Consider the following 22,653-nt stretch of genomic DNA (forward strand, 5'->3'; position numbering starts at 1 on the left):
GGGTTCTCTTCCTCTCCCTCGCCAAATCCACCTACACCACCACGGCCAACATCTATCACCACAGGCCCGCGGGGTACACCTCCACGCTCCCCAAGAGTTCCCAAACGGAATCAGGTAGTATTGCCCAAACCAATTATCAGGAAACAAAATCCGGCGGTGATAAACGTAAGGGATGCTCCTGAGCTATCTGAGATTGGCCTATACACTGGGACCCAAGAGAGTAACCGGACAACAATGCCCGCTGGTACTCACAAACCCCAGCAGGTCCCTGGGGGGGTAGGGTCCCAAATCGTGATTGTGCACCCGGAAACATCTAATCCGGAGTTAAAAGAGGCTACTGTACAAGAACCTCAATTAAGGGGAGGTGAAATAGGAGCACAAAGCCCAGGAGAAAGGGAGGCATTACTAATTGATATTTCACCATCGACTGACTCCCCTCTTTGCACCCCTGCAAAAAATGAGAACACCAATCTTTCATTGTTGTCCCAACTTACTCCAACATGGCTATCGGATGCACCTGGGATATTTAGGCCCACCAGACATCGCCTGATACAAAGGAAGATGATGGCCTGGAGCCTTACTGTTAAAAAGAAATGGTGTATCATTGGTGACCAGACTTTGAGTACAATTCCTGCCCACGAGATTAAAGATCTCCAAATAGATAGCTACCCTGGGGCCACATTCAGGCATGCTGAAGCCTTTGTATCAAGAGCCAACACATTGGCCAAGGTTCAGGTCATTGTTTTGGCCTTCGGTATAAACCACAGGGTCCAAAAACGGAAGGAAACAGGGGTGAAAGAATTGCAAAGGGCAGTGAAAGCCACCAAAGAGAAGTTCCCTCACGCTTCGGTGTGGATCCCCCTGATCAATCATTCCAAGACCCTACCGGTGGAGGAACAATTGATTTTAAGAGATCTGAATGCGCACATTAAAAGGAATATGCTATTCCTACCAGCGTTGCCTGACACCAAGTTCCAGGTAGGTGAAGACCAAATCCAGTGGACGCCGGCTTGTGCTAAGGCAATGCTCCAACACTGGTCTGAACACCTAAACTTTTAAGCCCCTCGAGAAAACAACTCCAATATGATCTGCGGGCTGGGAGTCTCAGTGAGGTAAGAGACACTAGGACCACCGTGGGACCCCAGGCAGGCCCGTGCAAAACGTGGGTCTCACTTGTTTGAGACTACGGCCTGGGGACTCCTAACCCTAACCCTAAACCCAACCCCTAACCCTAAACCCAACCCTACACCCCAACCCTACTCCTAACCCTAATTCCTAACCCTATCCCTAACCCCTAACCCTAACCCTAATCCCTAACCCTAACCCTAACCCCCAACCCTAACCCTAAAATCCTAACCCTAACCCTAATCCTAACCTAACCCTAATCCCAACCCCAACCCTAATCCCAACCCTAACCCTAACCCTAAATCCTAACCCTAATCCCAACCCTAACCCCAACCCCAAACCCTAACCCTAACCCCAACCCTAAACCCTAACCCTAACCCTAACCCTAACCCTAACCCTAACCCTAACCCCTAACCCTAACCCTAACCCTAACCCTAACCCTAACCCTAACCCTAACCCTAACCCTAACCCTAACCCTAACCCTAACCCTAACCCGAGGGTGTCTAGTAATTAAAGGCTGAAACACCCTATGACTCTATGGTTTACTACTGATGACGTGTCTCAACATTTAGGATTTCGCTGGGCTAAAGAGGGCTTTAATTTTAGTCTGTACCCTTAGCCCTAAATAAGATTCAGTGCGTTCTCCACTCCTGAACCCAAAACATAACCGCAGGTTTCCATCTCTTAGCCCTAAACATAACCGTTTTTTTAGCCCCAGCCCTAAACTTAACCGGTTTTCTAGCCCTAAGCCCTAACCTTAACCGGTTTTCTAGCCCTAAACCTAACCGTTAGCCTTAAAACTTAATTTTTAGAACCCTAAACCTAATCCCCAGCCCTAAACATAACCAGAGTTTTGACGTGCGTCGTAATCCTATTTTTCGAACCGTAAACCCTACCTCTAGCCCTAAACATAACCTTAGGCGTCGTCTGAGGTCGGGACCCTAACTGAGACCGACCCCTAACTCTAGAAGAGCGTTTTAAGCTCCTAACTTTAAATAAGCGATGTTTTTTCGTTCGCCGTGATGGTGGTGGCTGAAAATGAGGTCCGTGTGGCAGGCCCGTGCACAACGTGGTTTCTGGGTCACTCCCAGAACTACGGTCTTTTCCCCTAACCTAACCCTAACCCTAACCCTAACCCTAACCCTAACCCTAACCCTAACCCTAACCTACCCCTCCATCCACCACGATCACAATCAAATTTCAATGATGGGGAAGTGAGGGCAAGGAAGGTATTCACCTCCACCTCCACCCAGAATACCCAAATTAATATTTGATATTACCTCAATTGTGAGGAATTTTTTGAACAGGGGACAGATCCTATTTGGACTGTCCCCGCCCGAAAAAACACTTAAAAACTCCAGTGTTTATGGTGTGAGACCCACGGGCGAGACGGTGGGACGATCAGGGTGGCATGCTAGGCAGGCCCGTGCACAACGTGAGTCCCTTAATTGGGACCACGGTCTGGGGACTCCAATCCTACCCCCCAACCCTAACCCTACCCCCAACCCTAACCCTAACCCTAACCCTAACCCTAACCCTAACCCTAACCCTAACCCTAACCCAACCCTAATCCCTAACCCCAACCCTAATCCCTAACCCCAACCCTAATCCCTAACCCCAACCCTAATCCCTAACCCCAACCCTAATTCCTAACCCTAATCCTAACCCAACCCCAACCCTAATCCCTAACCCCAACCCTAATCCCTAACCCTAACTCTTAACCCTAACCCTAACTCCCAACCCTAACCCCAACCCTAACTCCTAACCCTAACCCTAGCCCCAACTCCTAACCCTAACTCCTAACCCTAACCCTAACTCCTAACCCCAACCCCAACTCCTAACCCTAACCCCAACCCCAACCCTAACCCTAACCCTAACCCCAACCCCAACTCCTAAACCCAACTCTAAACCTAACCCTAACCCCTAACCCCATCCCTAACCCTAACCCTTTTTCCCTAACCCAAACCCTAAACCTAACCCCTACCCCTACCCCAAACCCTAACCCTAGGGCAGCAAGGTATCCACCTACCCCTCCACCCAAAACACAAAATTATTGTTGATTCGGCCATTTAGGGATGGAGGACAGCAAGGTATCCACCTACCCCTCCACCCAAAACACAAAATTATTATTTATCTTAGGGATGTGAGGGCAGTAAGGTATCCACCTACCCCTCCACCCAAGAATATTATTTGTTTTTGATTGTTGTGGTGTGAGGGCAGCAAGGTATCCACCTACCCCTCCACCCAACACAATCTTTATTTAAATTTAAATCACACAACGTGTGTCTCTTAATTGAGACCACGGTCTGGGGACTCCAACCCTACCCCCAACCCTTACCCCAACCCCCAACCCTAGCCCTAACCCTAATTCTAACCCCAACCCTAAAAACCTAATTCAGCCAGTGCCGCCACTGCCGCCTTGGCCTGTCCGTGCTGTCTGCCACATGAGCCGAAACCAACATGGAGGAAGGAGAAAAAATGAACATTAGTTCATTATAATGATGGCGTCCTTACTCTGTCTACTCTGTCCGCCAATTGTGCTGGAAACCACACCTGTAAAAGGGGTAAGAAGAACATTGTTTAATGTTTGTGACAAAAGGTGATTAAACCGATTTGATTAATACTTACCTGGATTTGTCCACTTGGTCCACCAATTGAGCCGGAAACCACACCTGAAAAGACAGAGGGAGAAGAACAGAACATTAGTTCTGGATAATTATAACAAAAATAATTATAAAATAAGGTTATCTACCTTAATTATAATGAAAGTAATTTCTAAATTAATAATTAATAATAAATTCTCCTTGCACATAATTATATTAATGAAGGAAAATATTTTCCATGAGGAGAAAGGCTTATTTGAGTCTTTTTCTCAAAATTAAAATCAATGTTTTCAAAAAAAACCCAAGCAACAGCAGAGGTTTTAAAATAATTTTTGAAAAACTGGGGGTGGAGCTTTCCCTATAAAAGGGAGGCAACTGCACACAGACTCTCATTTATCAGTTGAGCTGTGCAGCACACACTTCACGGCCATTGAGCTGCAAAACCTCTCACAATTATTTTATTAATTACTTTAATGTTATTTTACTTATTGCTGGGTTTTGTTTTGTTATATTTCATTTGGTTTTTCAGTGTTTTCCAAAATTAGGCAGGTCAACGCCTGAAGAAGGTTGAAATAAACCGAAACGTTGCAACTGACCTGCCCATGTAATTGGCTATTTGGTGATGGAGGGCAGCAAGGTATCCACCTACCCCTCCACCCAAAACACAAAATTATTGTTGATTCGGCCATTTAGGGATGGAGGGCAGCAAGGTATCCACCTACCCCTCCACCCAAAACACAAAATTATTATTTATCTTAGGGATGTGAGGGCAGTAAGGTATCCACCTACCCCTCCACCCAAGAATATTATTTGTTTTTGATTGTTGTGGTGTGAGGGCAGCAAGGTATCCACCTAACCCTAAACCTAGGCCCTGGCCTTAAACCTAAAGCCCCAGCCCTGACCCTCACCACAAACCCCAACCCACCCCCAGAACTTAGACCCAAATTAGCCTCCAGCCCTAAACCAAGCCCACAGCTTCCTACACTAACACTTTAACATACAGCCCAGGGGAAACAAACCAAACCCAGCCTCTAACCCCAAGCCCTAACCCGAACCACTTTCCAATCCCAACTCTGGCTTCAACTCCGAAAGGCTAATAGAGATAACATAATAAAAATAAACTCATCATCTTAAGGAAAAGGTAAGTACAAGGTAAGTAAAAGATATATATTGATTCGACTTAAAAAGACGAGGATCCAAATTGGCCCCTAGCCCCAACCCCACCCTGACCCGAGCCCCCACCCTGAGCCCTAACCCTAAACCCCAACCCCAGTACTTAGACTTAAACTGGCCTCCAGCCCTAACCCTGACTCTAACCCCAAACCCTAACCCGAACCACTCCGGCCCTAACTCCGAAAGGCTAATAGAGATAACATAATAATAATAAATAAACAATATGAAATAAAAATAAATGCATCATCTTAAGGAAAAGGTAAGTACAAGGTAAGTAAAAGATATATATTGGGTCAATTTAAAAGGACGAAGGTAAATGTAACCCCAACCCACCCCCACCCAAACTGGCCCCTAGCCCCAACCCGAACTCCACCCTGATCCGAGCCCCCACCTTGAGCCCTGGCCCTAACCCTAACTCCAACACCAGTACTTAGACCCGAACTGGCCTCCAGCCCTAACCCTGACTCTACCCCAAACCCTAACCACTCCGGCCTTAACTCTGAAAGGCTAATGGAGGTAGCATAATAATATAAAAAAAACAATATGAAATAAATTCACCATCTTAAGGAAAAGGTAAGTACAAGGTAAGTAAAAGATACAGGAACTGAGGTAAGTGAATATAACCCTTACATCACACACGCCTCCATAGCCCACCTAACTGGAATGCCATCTGCCCCCACTCTTTAAACCCTGATCCTGAGAATAAGGTAAGGAATCAATCCGCTGGCATATGCACTACCCTTGGGGACCCAACCCAGTAGAACCTTGATGGATTCCTGAAGAATTCCAACTCCTTGTGAGGAGGAATTTGTAAGGAAGTCATCCGCTGGGTTGCTACCCGGCCAGGGCCATCCGGGACGGTGTATTGCACACCGAACTCCGGACCCCTGGTTTAGCTAGAATGGGACAAACCATGCATCTTGGATACCTTGCAGTGTTAGTGAAGGGATGCTTGGTCAGGGCCCAACCAAGCACCCTCGATATCTCACAGTATCCATGAAGGGGTGCCCAGGTGATAGAGTTAGGAATCTGTTAGTTGGCAGACCTAGTCGCAGACTCTGCTCGGGTGTCTCGGGAAACCTTGCGGTGTTAACAAGAGACATTCTGGGCAGGGTGAGGTAAGTAGCCATCCTCCCTGGGTCCACTAGGACAGCACGCAGGGCGGTGGTCTGGGGCCAACAGACCTTAAATGGGGCCGAGTCTTCTTCTGAAAATTTAGTTAAAATAATCTTAAAGCCTTTTAAAATAAACCAGTAAAAGTGTCAAACTGTATTTTTGAACAAAATAAAATAAGTTAATAAGTAAACAACCTTTTCTTAATAAAGTCACAAAAACCTAAAAACCTTCAGTATAGGAGATTGACCCACTCATCCAGGTGGCTCACCTCCTTTTGCTCAAAACCTTAAAGAAAACCCAGTGTGGTCTAAAAGGAAACAAAAGTTCTGATAGAGCGATAGCAGTGCAATAACATGCGTCGGCCAGTGCCTTTCCCTTGTCTCCCTATATAACCATGTAGGTTAAGACCCTGTGATGGGGGAGTCCCTAGGGGGAACCCTAACCCTAACCCTAACCCTAGGTCTGACAGAGCGATAGCTGTGCAATAACATGCGTCGGCCCGTGAACTGGTCGGTAAGGATATTTAATTTGACCAATTTTACTTTATATTGAAAAGCTGATTTTAGTCTGACAATAGCCTGTTTGGAAACATCCAAATTTAGATTTAAAATAGTAAATAATTCTATGATGAAGATTGACGTTTTATGCCATGTCTTGGGGGCGTGTACGTGGTTACCAAATCACCTCAGTTCATTTGCATACGAATATTGGAAAAAATCTTGATATGTGCTCTTATTATATGAACTATTACAATTGATGTTGTAGGATATATGGGGGTAGGCCAGATATTGTAATAGTGTTGAGCTATACGATTTATATGATTATAATATAATATAATATATGTGTATGTCTGTATATATATATATATATATATATATATATATATATATATATATATATATATATATGTATACACATGGCACCAGGACACCCTAGGTCAGAAGTCAATGATCGATGTTGTGGTTGTTTCATCTGACCTCCGGCCGTATGTCTTGGACACTCGGGTAAAGAGAGGGGCGGAGCTGTCAACTGATCACCACCTGGTGGTGAGTTGGGTTCGATGGCAGGGGAGGAAGTTGGACAGACTTGGCAGACCCAAACGTACTGTGAGGGTACGCTGGAATGTTTGGCAGAGTCTGCTGTCAGAGAGATCTTCAATTCTCACCTCCGGCAGAGCTTCAACCAGATCCTGAGGGAGGCTGGAGACATTGAGTCCGAGTGGACCATGTTCTCCACCTCCATTGTCGACGCAGCCGCACGGAGCTGTGGCCGTAAGGTCTCCGGTGCCTGTCGTGGCAGCAATCCCTGAACCCGGTGGTGGACCCCGGAAGTAAGGGATGCCGTCAAGCTGCAACATCGCGTGGCGGTTGGGGACAGTGCCTCGGAATGGCAGACTGGGGTGGTGGTCCCTCTGTTTAAGAAGGGGGACCAGAGGGTGTGTTCCAACTACAGGGATATATATGTATATATATATATATATATATATATATATATATATATATATATATATATATATGTAGTGTTAGATGCCTTGAGACAAGTGTTAACAGAAATAAGGTGGTTTATTGGGTTTATTGAAGTTATAAAACTCAGTACTCAGAACTCTGAGAATTTGAGAAAAACAAGAAAAAAAGGGAACCTGTCATTTATGAGAGAACAGAGGAACTAAGGCTTAAAATAAAATGCATGTGCAGGCAAACAAGAAAGACTGAGATCATAAGTCTAGCAAACTTAAGGAGTCAGCATAAACAGATCTCCACATATATGCAAAACAATATAAATGCAAAAGCTTAGATTAAGTCATAGTGCAGTACTTCTACTAATCAGATAAAAAACGTAATCATAAGTCAAATACCACTGATATATAATTAGTTGATTCTGAACCAGATGTTATTGTAATAAAAAAAACCCATATCCTAACATATGATCATAAACGTATGTCATAACCATATTCTAAATCAGACTAAATCAGAACTCCTATACCATAGGTGATTGTAGGTGATAGAGTATCATCGTTGATCATTTTATATGTAGAGATGTGATTAATATAGGTATTAATATAGGTGGATATCTCATACATAGGTTTTTGTGTATGTCACGGTTGTCGTATTCATGTGTATGTATGTGTATACGTATATAGGCGTATGTTCAGTGGAAATCAAGACCAGACAAAACATAGAAAAAGACAGAGAAAAACTCACTCATTGTAATTGTATAAAGGGAGATTGGGAGATTGGTCCACGAGACGTGTCTTCTGTGTGATATGTGACAGGGAAGCGTACAAGAAGTTCTCTGGAGCACATTTTAACAACAGTTTTGTGAACGCAGCATATTTTTAATAATAATGCAGAAGTTTGGCGGGAACAACAACAGGCCAGACTTAATTTTCAGTAAAAGGCAGACTTGTTTTTCGGGGAAATGAGGCAGAGGGGCCACGGGCAATTCTGTGATTCTGTAGTGTCAGGAGAAAAGTCAGACAGGTCAGGTGGATTGACGTAAGAAGATATAGACGCACCTAGAAGTGCCAGGGTATATATTGAGGAGATTCCTTTGGAGGGGGCGCTCTTGCTTATGCTTGCTTGCTTATTTGTGGGGGAACTTTTTGAGTGGCATGGGGATACGCTGTTTGGGGTTTTTCTTTGATACTTTCAACTTAGAAGTTCTTTCCTCCTTGAGCTCAATGGAAGCAGTGGCTGATCAGCACCAATAAAGAGTTGCTCATTCTCATCCAGGTCTGGAAAGTTTTCTTATTATTCAATTCAAATAGTATTAAGTACAAAGTTTAAAGTGTGATTAATTAATCAGTATTAAGCATTAATAAGTAAGATAAGTAAGTATTATTAATTAGTATTAAGTATAATTATTTTAGTATTAAGTGTGAAAGACTATTATTGACTATTAATTTGGCTGTAATTCACTCCTGGCATATGTCCACTTGGAGGGGGGCTCTCCAAAATTTCCGACACGAACAAAGGGAGGGGAACACATCAGAGGGAGGCGGGAATTAGCTATAATTAGGCAAAACAGGAGAAACCGGACCACTCCTTACTTTCTTACGGGTTAAAACAAAATAGATTTTGTTTTTGACTTGAATTTGTTTATTTAAAAGTAGACATTTCCAGCTTTCTATGCATATATTTATCTTGTATTTGAGGCAAGTATTCGCTGAGATTCAGGTTGTTTATTTATTTATTTTATTTGTTGTTTATTGTTTATTTATGTCTGTGAAGAGTGATGACAGAGACCGAGATGGCAGAGAACGCACTCTGTTTATTTTCTTTATTCTACAGAAGCAGTGTTTTTTTATGTGTATACAAATAGAAGTAAACCCTTTACAGATTTGATTGTTGTATTGCTCTTATCTGTACGATCGAAACTGAAAGTGTAATTTAAGTGCATTTCGGCCTTAACAGGAGATTATGCCACAAAACGCGTATACACGTTCATCGACTACAGAGGGTTAATGTTTTAAGGGATTTTAATAAATCTATCTTTTTTCCTGGAAAAAAGGTCTGAGGAGAGACTCCTGTCATACACCAGACCTGGTGAGTGTCTTATTAATGCTGAAAAACACAACAGGACAGAATTACAGACACATTTAAACACATTGCTTATGAACAACAGAAGAATAAATACACACATTAGATGTGACATTTTACAGCACACAGTGAATATTACACAATATCATACAGTAAAGAGACAGTAAGTCAGTAACTCACTGTAGTGTCTCCAGTTTACAGTGTGGATCCTTCAGTAGATCAGAGAGCAGCTTCACTCCTGATTCTCCTGGATTATTATTGTACAGATCCAGTTCTCTCAGGTGTGATGAGGAGTTTGACCTCAGAGCTGAAGCCAGAGCAGCACAACCTTCACCTGTAATACTGCAGTCAATCATCCTACAGGAAAGAAAACCTTCTCACACTTAACACACTCAGGTTTAGTATTGAAAACATGAACTACACAAAATCTTTATATACAGTACATTTACTCTCATCTCACACACACAACAATGACAATATATCAGATCACTACAGTTACAGTTACCACAGAGGAGAACTGGATGTTGTAGTGTTTATTAAAACTGTGTGTGTGTGTGTGTGTGTGTGTGTGTGTGTGTGTGTACCTCAGTATCTCCAGTGTACAGTGTGGATCCTTCAGCCCATCAGAGAGCAGCTTCACTCCTGAATCCTGCAGTTTATTGTTAGTCAGGTTCAGATCTCTAAGACTGGAGGAGTTTGAGCTGAGAACTGAGGACAGAACTCTACAGCTTTCCTCTGTTAGATTACACCGACACAGCCTGGAAGAGAAATGATGAAATATCAGAACACTGATCTCAAACACACAAACACAGCCATAATCCAGCTAAAGTTGAAGATGTAACAGAAATGTCAGTGTGTTTGTGTCACACACACAAATCAGAGGACAGGACACCACAGAACTAACTATTACCCACCAATACTGAGACCATCATCAACTGAAACATTTGCAGAACTTATTCATTCTGTAACGTTACTGATGATCTGAATCCATTGTGAGTTTGTCATAATAAATCAGATATCACAATAAAACAGCCTTGTGTTGTGTTCCATAATTATTATTGGAATAATTCTCATTAAAGGGTTGGTAAAAGACTTTTTTTTGAAGGCTTGATTGTGTTTGTGGGGTGCACTATAATGTCTTCATGCTTCGTTTTTTAAAAAAATGCATTATTTTTCATATATTTTACCTTTATTCTAGACTGCTCCGTCCCTCCTTGTAAAACGGTCTGATGGCTTCCGGGTTCTATGAAGCCAGTCCCTCAAAAAAAACAATGGGCTTTGATTGGTTAGCTGGCCCAGTGTGTTGTGATTCGCTAATCGCCTAGTGCACGTTTTTCAGAAACGGGCCAAATATCTGTCGCAAGAACTATTAACCCAAAACCAACACTAAACATTGGCTTTACTATAGAAACCAAATCAAACACAGAACCATGTTTAGCATGCATGCAGATAATCAAACATGTAGATAAACAATACATAAAAACTCTAATCAAAGAATATTATACACTAATTCCACTTTCTCTGTTGAGATTAAAAAGAAAAGTTTGTAACGTTAGGTGTTTGTCGGATAACGTTTAGTATGAATGAGCATGAATGAGTATGAACTGGTTTGCAGAGTCATACAGCGTTGTCATTTGTCACTTCCTTGCCACAACGCACAATTATCAATACAAACTATTACATTAAAACACATCGACAAAAAATAAATCATACTTACAGGTTGTGGCCCGTAAACAGCTTCTGTTTTTAAAGTTGGAACTGCTCTATCTTTCAGGACAAGCCGTTGGGCAAATCCTGCATTGAACTCGCGAAGATTGCGGAAGCTTTCCTCCGTAAAATGTGCAGCACAGAGAGCGAGATTTGGGTAATAATTATGAGGGACCGAGTTAAAAATAAATTTTAACCATTGATCCCTAACTGCCCCGTCCCTAGGAAGGCTGAACAAAGTGGACCTGCAATCCGGATAAAAATAACAGCTTTTCGTCGGCATCGCGGTAACGACACTGCAGGCTACTAACTATACCACAACAACTCTTCTCTACAGCAATATAAAATGGCCATGCCCCCATTTAATATTCACGGAGGAGGGGTTTATAACCCTAACCCTAGGAACATTACACACTAGCTAAAGTTAGAAAAGTGAAATCGTGTTCTACCGCCCCTTTAACAACAACAAGAAGGTTTTTCACACTGGACATCACATCGTGACAGTTGTGACAGAGTTCCTCTACCCGACTGGTTTGAAGGCATTGCTCAGGCTGTTTGGCTCGGTTCTGGACTTTACCGGGCCTTCTGCCCAGCTGAGGATGTCGCTCGGCTCTGTTGCTCGGCTCTGTTGCTCAGCTTTGGCCTTGCCGTCATGTTGTTTGCACCCTGTTGTTTTTTGTTAATAAATTGTGTGTGTTTATGGTGATTACACAGAGTGACATGCCCCCTACAATTAGAGCTTAATTAGGACTATAATCTTTTATCCTGTTTCAGTGATGTGTCTGGTTTACGTCAGCAGCAGTCGTGTTACAGTCACAGTCACATGTGTAATGAACATGACCGAGGTGGTTTATTTACTCTATCATTGTTTTTCTATAAAATGTGTTTGTAGAAGAAACTAAAAGTTGATAGATTGAGCACACGTAGTCTAATAAAAGTACAAATTATACAAAAGAACAGATGACAGAACTGAAAGTTTAGTGTTTTTTGGTCTCTAAAAAATTACAGCTTTTCTGTTTACTGTGTGTAGGAGCCAAAATGCCAAATATGTATTTAATATTGTAAACTTGTTTATGGTGTTTTGTGCTCCCCCTGTGGTGAATGGGAAGAGTTGCACCTACCTTGGCACTTCCTGGAGGTAGATATATTTGACAGGAAGTGATGTGGCAAGGGTAAGGGGGAAGGGAGACAGTTTTTTGACCTACATGCACAAGGTGGACTTGGGATGTATCTTTTCATGAGAAATCGAATCATTTTTGAATAAACCATCCTAACCTCAACTATGGAGTAGCGTCAACTTTACTTTCCCACAGGAAATGGTTAAACTTAAAAGGAAGCCATTACATTAGTCAAAAAACTCCCAGAAGGACAAGCATGCATGCATGAGGTAGGCCCAACCAAGGCCTGCATTTGAAATAACCAAGCCATCTGTGAATGTTCCTGAACAAGTAATTCATCAAGTTTGTTAGTAACCATTGGGAAATTTATCTTTATCAGAACGCTGTTGCTGAGAATGCTGGGTTTGATCAAGGAAATGCATATGATATAAGAAGCTGATGCTTATGTGAATGGTAGCCTGCTGTTTCAATGGATGTCATGTTTGATTGAATCGTCTGTGTTAGTATGGATCTGCAATCTTATCCTGCCTCTGCATCACATTTGAAATATTCATATTGGTAAGTCCCACTTCATTACTGCTTGATTGATTTGGAATATTTATTGTAGACTCGTCAGATGTCGTTGCCTTGTTTTCATATTTTCCTTGTGAAAACATCGGTTTTGGGGCACTGCCAGAGGTTTTTACTCAAGCTTCTATCCCTGTTGTTAAAGAAAACATTCCCACTGAGGACGACATTAAAAGCTGGCCCTACATTAATGATGTTTGTTTGAATACCATTGATGCAGAAGTTAATCTGTTAATTGGAGTTAATGCTACAAAGCTTATGGAACCATGGAGAGTCATTAATAGCCAAGGAGATGGACCTTATGCCGTCTTAACTCAACTAGGATGGCTTATTAATGGCCCATTAGGCAAAGGCCTTCCTGCTAGTAGAAATGACCGATGAAAAGTGTTCTGTAATAGGATTTCTCTCACTAATTTAGAAGAGCTTCTTGTGAGTCAGTTTAACTATGATTTTCCTGAAAAGGCATGCAATGAGAGATCTGAAGACTCCGTTGAGGATAAGATGTTCCTCAAAATTGCAGCAGATTCTGTAATCAAACAAGATGGTCACTATCAATTGCGCCTTCCATTTTGTCAAGGTGACATCTATTTGCCTAATAATTGAAGGATTGCCGAACAGTGAGCAATTAATCTCATGAAGAAATTTCAAAGGGACCACATATCCTTTGCTGACTACAATAAATTCATGAGTGATCTTTTGGATAAAGGGCATGCTGAAAAAGTGCCACAAGATCATTTACCTGGAACCCCTGGTAGGGTATGGTACATACCCCATCATGGTGTGTACCATAAGGGAAAATTAGGGTCGTGTTTGATTGTGCATCCACGTTCCGAGGTACATCCCTAAACCAAAAGCTTCTTCAGGGCCCTGATCTCTCAAATAGCCTCATTGGAGTTCTCCTTAGATTCCGTCAAGAACCTGTAGCAATAATGGCGGATATTGAAGGACTGTTTCACCAGGTTAAAGTGCCACCTGATGATATTGACTTTTTGTGGTTCTTGTGGTGGCCTAGTGGCGACACTAGCCAGCCATTGGCAGAGTATCACATGCTGGTCCATTTGTTCGGTGCTGTCTCTTCGCCAAGTTGTGCAAATTATGCACTCAAGAAAACAGCAGAGGATAATGAGGGTAAAGTTTGTGAAGAAGTACTCAGTACTATTCGAAACAACTTTTATGTTGACGACTGCCTGGTTTCCTTACCCAGCGAGGATGTAGCTATTGCCAGGAATCAAGAATTAAGAATGATCTGCGCTACAGGTGGATTTAGACTGACAAAGTGGACTAGTAATTGTCATTCTGTTCTAGCATCAGTTCCAGAAGACGAGAGAGCCAAAGATGTTAAGGAGTTAGATCTAGATAGAGATAAGCTCCCTGTTGAAAGAGCTCTCGGTATTCAATGGAGTACTGAAATAGACTCCTTTTCTTTCAAGATAAATTTGAAGAATGAAGAACCTACTAGAAGGACCATACTTTCTACTGTTAGCTCCATCTATGATCCCATTGGATTTCTTGCCCCACTAATTCTTCCCGCAAGGAGAATTCATCAGGAACTCTGCAGAGTTAACTGTGGATGGGATGATAAGATCCCAGACAGATTGATGCAATCTTGGGAGGAATGGTTTAAAGGCTTGAACAAACTGAATGATCTGAACATCTGTAGATGTTTCAAACCGCTAGATTATGGCAAGGTAAAAGAGGCCCAACTGCATCATTTTAGTGATGCTAGCGAAATAGGCTATGGTGTTGCTAGTTACCTGAGATTTACTAATATCAATGGTGCTGTTCACATTGCTTTTGTAATGGGCAAGGCCAGAGTGGCCCCATTAAAACCTGTAACCATTCCCAGGCTCGAGTTGGCAGCTGCAGTCCTCGCTGCACGTATTGATAAATTGCTCAAGAAAGAACTTGAGATTCCACTTTTGGATTCCGTTTTCTGGACAGACAGTACATCTGTTTTAAAATATATCTGTAATGATACTACGCGATTCAAAACCTATGTTGCAAATAGAGTCCGCAGGATACGTGACTTGTCTGAGAAGTCACAGTGGCACTATGTGAACGGCTCACTTAATCCCGCTGATGATGCATCACGAGGCCTCTCAATCGACTTCTTTCTTGCGTCAAACAGATGGTTTACTGGTCCAGAATATCTTTCATCACCTGAATCCAAGTGGCCCTGCTTTCTCGAGGAACAAATGGGTATAGCACGTGATGACTTGGAAATAAGGAAAGAAGTTATGACGTTTACTATAGTCTTGTCAGAAGGTTTCGATCCAGTTAGTACATTCATCAAACATTTTTCTTCATGGTACAGCCTGAAAAGGGCAACTGCATGGATTCTGAAGCTCAAAAATGTACTCCGTTTGTTGAGTCAAAGGCAAAGGGATGTTCATTCAAGCCTTCATTCATCAGACCCTAATCCTCAAGAGAAAAAAAAATTCAAGGTCAAGACTCTGCTTGGATGCGAAGATTTATCACTAGAGGATCTTAAACATACAGAAAAGGCTCTAGTATGTTTTGTCCAACAACAGTCTTTCAATTCTGAAATTATGTCTCTGAAGAAAGGACAAACTGTTAAGAAAACTAGTAGTATCTACAAACTTGACCCGTTTTTGACGGATGGTGTTTTGAGAGTTGGTGGGAGGCTACACAAAATATCTATGCCCGAGGATTTCAAACATCAAGTAATCCTACCCAAGAATAGTCACCTGTCTACACTACTATTGAATCATATTCACCAAACAGCAGGTCACTGTGGAAAAAATCAGATGCTCTCAAAGCTTCGTCAAAGATACTGGATAGTTCATGCTAATTCTGCTGCCTGGAAACTAGTGTGGAACTGCTTGCTCTGTAGACGTTGGAATGCTCCATTGGTGAATCAAAAAATGGCCAACCTACCCTTAAGTCGTCTGTCCTGTGATTCACCTCCATTTACATGTGTAGGTACCGATTATTTTGGTCCAATTGAGGTGAAGAGGGGCCGGAGTTTGGTGAAGAGATATGGTGTACTGTTTACTTGTTTGGTGAGCAGAGCAATTCATCTCGAGATGGCCTATTCATTGGATACGGATTCCTGTATTCTAGCCTTGAGAAGGTTCATATGCAGGAGAGGCCAAGTTCAAGAAATTGTATCTGATAATGGAACTAACTACGTAGGAACAGAATGGGAATTAAGAGAATCTCTCACTCAACTAAATCACAGTAAGATTAAACATACAATGTCGAATGTAGGAATTAAATGGAGTTTTAATACTCCCTCAGGAGCCCATCATGGAGGAGTATGGGAAAGGCTTATACGTTCAATCAAGAAAACTCTGTATTCTGTTCTAAAGCAACAAGCTTTGGACGAAGAGGGACTACAGACAACTTTGTGTGAGGTAGAGGCCATATTAAATGATCGTCCTATTGCTACTATATCCGACGATGTGAATGATCCAGAACCTCTCACACCAAACCATCTTCTACTGTTAAAGGGAAAACCAACTCTTCCGCCTGGACTCTTCGACAAAAATGACTTGTATTCAAGACGGAGGTGGAAACAAGTCCAGTATATTTGTGACCTCTTTTGGAAGAGATGGACAAAAGAGTACTTACCATTAATGCAAGAGAGACAAAAATGGCATGAAGTGAAAAAAAACCCTGAAACCAGGAGACATCGTTCTTATTGTAATTGAAACATCACCTAGGAACTCTTGGCCTATAGGAAGAATTACAAAAACGTTTCCTGATGCAAAAGGATACGTTCATCGTGTACTTGTTCGAACAAAATCCAGTACCCTGGAACCACCCATTAACAAGTTGTGTCTTCTCCAGGAGTAACTATACATCATCTCCAGTACTATCTTCCTAATGGACTGAATGACTTAATATGTGGAACTATCACGTGACTTTGAAGATTTCTATTTGACTTTATCCCAATTCATGCATGGACTATATATTTCATGAATTTAACGGACATTGGGCTGAACCATTTTCTTTGGCTCCTTTATATGTATTTTATATAATTGCCGTAATATAAATTATTGCCAATTAAGGGGCCGGGATGTAGGAGCCAAAATGCCAAATATGTATTTAATATTGTAAACTTAAGGCTTACTATGTCAATGTTCATGCTTACTTGTTTATGGTGTTTTGTGCTCGCCCTGTGGTGAATGGGAAGAGTTGCACCTACCTTGGCACTTCCTGTAGGTAGATATATTTGACAGGAAGTGATGTGGCAAGGGTAAGGGGGAAGGGAGACAGTTTTTTGACCTACATGCACAAGGTGGACTTGGGATCTTGTTTATTTTTTATAACCTTGTTCATTTTTGAATAAATCATCCTAACCTCAACTATGGAGTAGCGTCAACTTTACTTTCCCACAGGAAATGGTTAAACTTAAAAGGAAGCCATTACACTGTTTGTTAAAGGAAACGCAGCATGAACCCAGTCGAGTATTACAGACTAAACTTTATTCATCATTAATATATATATATTGTGTGTGTGTGTGTGTGTGTGTGTGTGTGTGTGTGTGTGTGTGTGTACCTCAGTATCTCCAGTGTACAGTGTGGATCCTTCAGCCCATCAGAGAGCAGCTTCACTCCTGAATCCTGCAGCAGTTTATTGCCACTCAGGTCCAGATCTCTCAGTCTGGAGGAGTTTGAGCTGAGAACTGAGGACAGAACTCTACAGCTTTCCTCTGTCAGATTACACTGATACAGCCTGGAAGAGAAATGATGAAATATCAGAACACTGATCTCAAACACACAAACACAGCCATAATCTAGCTAAAGTTGAAGATGTAACAGAAATGTCAGTGTGTTTGTGTCACACACACAAATCAGAGGACAGGACACCACAGAACTAACTATTACAACCCACCAATACTGAGACCATCATCAACTGAAACATCTGTAGAACTTATTCATTCTGTAACATTACTGATGATCTGAATCCATTGTGAGTTTGTCATAATAAATCAGATATCACAATAAAACAGCCTTGTGTTATGTTCCATAAATATTAATGTAATAATTCTCATTAACAACAAGAAGGTTGTTCACACTGGACATCACATCGTGACAGTTGTGACAGAGTTTCACTTGTAAAAATGTTTTCAGATGTTCTCTTGTCTACAGTACAGTGACATGTTAACATCTCACAATGAACATGTGTATATGTTTTAATCAGTTACATCAGTTTAATGTTTTAATAAAACAATCATTTGATCAATTAAGGTTTGTGGATGATGGATGGATGATGGATGGATGGATGGACTAATGGATAGATTGATGGTCAGATGAGTTTACTTTTTAGAATATAAAGAGAGAGCGATGGAAGCACAAGTGTTAAAGTTTTTATAGGAGATTTTCCAAGACATTGATTGCCTCATTAACAACATTAATTCAGGCTGTTGAGAGTTCCATGTAGATTACATCTATATAGGACAGAGTCCATGCTCTAATACAGAGAGAGAGAGAGAGAGAGAGAGAGAGAGAGAGAGAGAGAGAGAATTAAAATTAACCAGCTGGTGATCAGGGTTGTGAGATGGATGTTGAATGTTGGAGCAAACAGTAACTGAATCCAGATCATGCTCTAAATCAGGATCATCTCACCACCATAAACAATAAATTAATAAAAATGTAAAAATTAAAACATGTAGATTTACATAAGAGCTGCACCAAAAAAAATAAAAGGATATTCTTAAAAAGTAAAAAAGGAACATTTTACAACTTGAGCATCTTTATGAATGTTTTTCATTTATTTGTGCTAAACATTTTTAATCTCAAATGTTACTTTATCAATAATCTCCATAAAAGATCCTAATGATTAAAACATTTGTATAATGTCATTAAAAGCAGATCAACAAACTGTGTTTTAGAGTACGAGGAGTTCTACATGACTGTCTAATCTTATTTCCTCAAGGTTTTGTAGTTTAACAGATTTATCTTTACACAGATTACTTTGTAGAGGACTGTATGTTATTATGGGATGTAGTTAATGGCTTCATAAAGCTAATGAATTCCACAAATTCAGTCATAAACTTTAACAAACATGATTTTTTTCAGCACAGAGTTCAACCTCTATCTGATGTCTTGCATGGACAATCTGTTTAAGGGGCAGAAGAAAAAACCCTTTGTTAACTGAGCTCTCAGGATCAAGAGGACATGAGAGACTGTGAAAGAGTTGTGGAGGAGAAAAGATCATCACTTCTCAATAAAGATCTGTGACACTGATAAGAAATAAATAACTTTCACCCAAACGGTGTATTATAACAAACCACTAAACAGATAGAATAAACCCACAGCACCAGTCTTTCTTTAACCTTCCTGTTTTCTTCAGGACAATTTTCACCTCTGCTGGAAACTTAATGAGTCATAACTTGGGTTTTCTTCCACATATTTGCCTGAAGTTTACCAGGATTGCTCGAAATTATGATCTTTGCAAGTAAAATTTTGTCTATTTTCGTTGAACCATTTGTTTGTACCAATAAACACTGTGCAACTTTTGTCCTCCGGGGTCAGTTGGACCCGGCCACATTTAGTGGGGCAATAGGTCAAACTTTTGCCCTTTTCAGCGCAATGAACATACAGACACAAAAATACACACAAAATGTCCACTAACACACGCACCCAAAACACACACTCATACACACAGAGGCATGCACACGTACACATACACAAATTGGGCATTTCATTACACCTCCAGGAAAAAAAAAAGCTACATATTTGTAAATATTTCACACTTTTTGTAACGTGTCTGTCTGTGTTTCCCCTTGTTTCTGTCTGCCGGCTCTCCCTGATGTTAATTGTTTGCTCCGCCCACTCATTGCTCACCAGGGACACTAATTACATTCCATCTCTTCCCCAGGTGTCTTATCTTTGTCTCTGATTGTCTCTGCTTTGTGATTGGCTCCTGTCTACTATATTTACTCTGTCTGTTCACTTCCCTGGTGTTGGTCGTTGTTGGTATGTTGTGTGTTTCTGTTCAATGTTCCTGTTGCCTGTTTGCTCTGTGTTCTGCCTTGTGTCGCCTGCCTGCCTGCCTGTTATTCTGTTTCGTGTGTTTAATGATTAAAACTCTAAAAACTGCATTTGGATCCCCACTCGCCTTGTGTCTCACCGTGTCATAACGTGACACTTTTGCTATGCCTTTGCCTAGTAGAGGGCAAAATATGATCTACTGAAATGATGTTACACACAAGCATTGGGCATTGCAATTCATTAGACCTCCAGTAAAAAACAAAAGCTACTCATTTATAAATATTTCATACTTGTTATATGCATTTGTCCAGCTGGGGGCAATAACTTCTCTACCAACAAGCTTCTCACACACACACACACACACACACACACACACACACACAGTACATACACATACAGACAATATAGACATTACAAGTGTAAAATTTTCACAAATGTAAGCTGATCACACAGAGGTGATAATTCTATCATTTTTGATTTTATAAACATTCAAGTCAATTTGACCTGGAAAAAAAACAGGTTTTATTATTTGCTGACATTAAAAATGGTCAAAATGGTTTCAGAACAATCTCCTGGCTTTGAAATATACCAGCCTGTAATTGTGCAACTTTTGTGCCTCTATAGTGAAAATAACTCAAAATTTGTTGGTTTTTTGTTTTTTACAAAAAAATGAGGCATTTTTGCATATTAATGAGGTTTATTATACCAAACATTACAAAAATCTTCGCAAAATATATGTTAATATGTTAGAAACAAGTTAGCCATTTCTATCATATATACTTCATTTTTTATAAGCAGTCAAAACAGACAAGGTCAAGTTGAATAATTTGTATTAGGAAAGGAAAACAGGAGGGTTAAATGAGACAGTGCTTTTAAACAATATATAAGGTGAGTGAATCAACATAACTGAGGAAGCTGCTGTTCCGCACTAAACAACACACACACACACACACACACACACACACACACACACACACACACACACACACACACTAAAGACAAGTCAGAACATGAAAAACACAAACAACAACAGAAATGTAAACTAAATAATAACCCCAGACTGGACTGTGACCAATATGGACCACTCAGGAAGGTTCCAGTCCAACAGTGTAAACTAACCAATAACTTGTAAGAGGTAGATCTGTATAATAAACCTACATACAGTGAAATATAGTACAATGGAACGACCAAAATAAACTAGCTACCTTAACAGTAGCATTCATGGTTTAGCTGAGAGCTGCTTACTAATGTTATGAGTACTGAACTGAGTGACACAAATCATAATGTACATGGAGCTGAGCATTAAAGTTCAATAAAAAGTCAGTTTACTGTAGTGTTTATAAGGAGCTGATCAGTTCTCCACTCTATAGTGACCCCAGCTAGCAGGTCCAGTAAAGCCCAGTCAGCCCAGTGTGCTAGAACCAGTCCAGGCCTTTATTAAACACTTATAGATGAGTGTATCAAGCATTCTTATTGTAGCAGGCCAAAGCTAGGCATTAACCTATAGCCAGAGTGAACTAACAAATGTTATGAATAAAAGACAAAAGAAAAGTTAATTCACTGCACTATGATGGATGAGACCTGGCTGGTCTAAAGTTCAGTATGGACCAAGTTTTGTAAAAGGCTGCAGCTCCACATACAAAGCATTGTTAGTGGTCCATGGTTAGCTTAGCGGTCGAAGCTCTGCTCTGATGAAGAGTTAAAGGTACAAAAGGGGTCACTGTCTGTGACTCAGTGTGGCAGGACAGAGTAGGAACATATTATACCTTTATCTTGTACTGTGGACATGGGCTGGGAGAAGACCAAGCATCACTTCACCATGTAGTTACTGTATCAGGGGTGAAACAGACTGCTCTTGTGTGCATACAGTAGACTTTCCTCAGAAAGAAATGACTTTCTCAAATAAACAGCCATTTAAAGAAGAATGAAACGTCCATTGTATGTTTTCTGTTTGTGATTTCCAGTCAAATGCTTATGGAACTTTTAAATCACATAAAAACAACCAACATTCACTAAGTTACCTTAATCTTGGCCTAGTAACATCTCTGAACAATTACAGGAGCCTGAAGATGCTGACAGTGGTGACGTCAGTAATAATTTAGTACATGATGACTGCAGTGAAATGGATGAAGACTTGCCTGATTTGGTTGTTCAGAATTGAGGTGCAATGTTATTAAAACTAGAACATCTTGTACATGAACCTTCTTCAGCTATTGATGATGTTTTAGGTGAACTGCATTACTGTGTAAAGTCTGTCAGTTCCTCTCACAGCATGTGTTTAAGGAACATAATATCAATGTTGATGAACCTATGAATGAAGTCACAACTCCCATCATTACAGCTACACTGCATTCAGCCATAGGCAGAGGGGGTCCTTTATGTTGCCCATAAGTACAAGCAGCTTTACCAGGACAAGTTTAGTGTTGTGGAATACTGAATAATGTCATGATGAAAAACAGACCAGCACATTTCAGTATGTTCCAATATTAAAATATCTGCAGCAGCTCTTTGTTAAGAAAGACATTGTTGACAAAGTTGTTGTTACCCATGAAATCGTGGCCTAATGGTTAGAGAGTCTGACTCGTAATCCTAAGGTTGTGGGTTCGAGTCTCGGGCCGGTCACACGACTGAGGTGCCCTTGAGCAAGGCACCGAACCCCCAACTGCTCCCCGGGCGCCGCAGCATAAATGGCTGCCCACTGCTCCGGGTGTGTGTTCACGGTGTGTGTGTGTTCACTGCTGTG

General features: G+C 41.1%; 1 protein-coding gene across 1 annotated transcript in view; it reads right to left on the bottom strand.

Moving 5' to 3' along the window:
- Window positions 1–3,644: 3,644 nt before the first annotated feature.
- The window catches only part of LOC125145980 (NLR family CARD domain-containing protein 3-like), a gene marked incomplete at its 5' end in the record, with an annotated part of 27,016 nt that continues 8,007 nt past the window's right edge, over window positions 3,645–22,653 (bottom strand). The window contains 2 exons of the mRNA XM_047821145.1: window positions 3,645–3,678; window positions 3,754–3,797. Coding sequence (XP_047677101.1) covers window positions 3,645–3,678; window positions 3,754–3,797 — 78 coding nt within the window. The remainder of the gene's footprint in view (window positions 3,679–3,753; window positions 3,798–22,653) is intronic.

This window comes from Tachysurus fulvidraco, chromosome 12 (assembly GCF_022655615.1).
Source record: "Tachysurus fulvidraco isolate hzauxx_2018 chromosome 12, HZAU_PFXX_2.0, whole genome shotgun sequence".
Taxonomy (NCBI): Eukaryota; Metazoa; Chordata; class Actinopteri; order Siluriformes; family Bagridae; genus Tachysurus; species Tachysurus fulvidraco.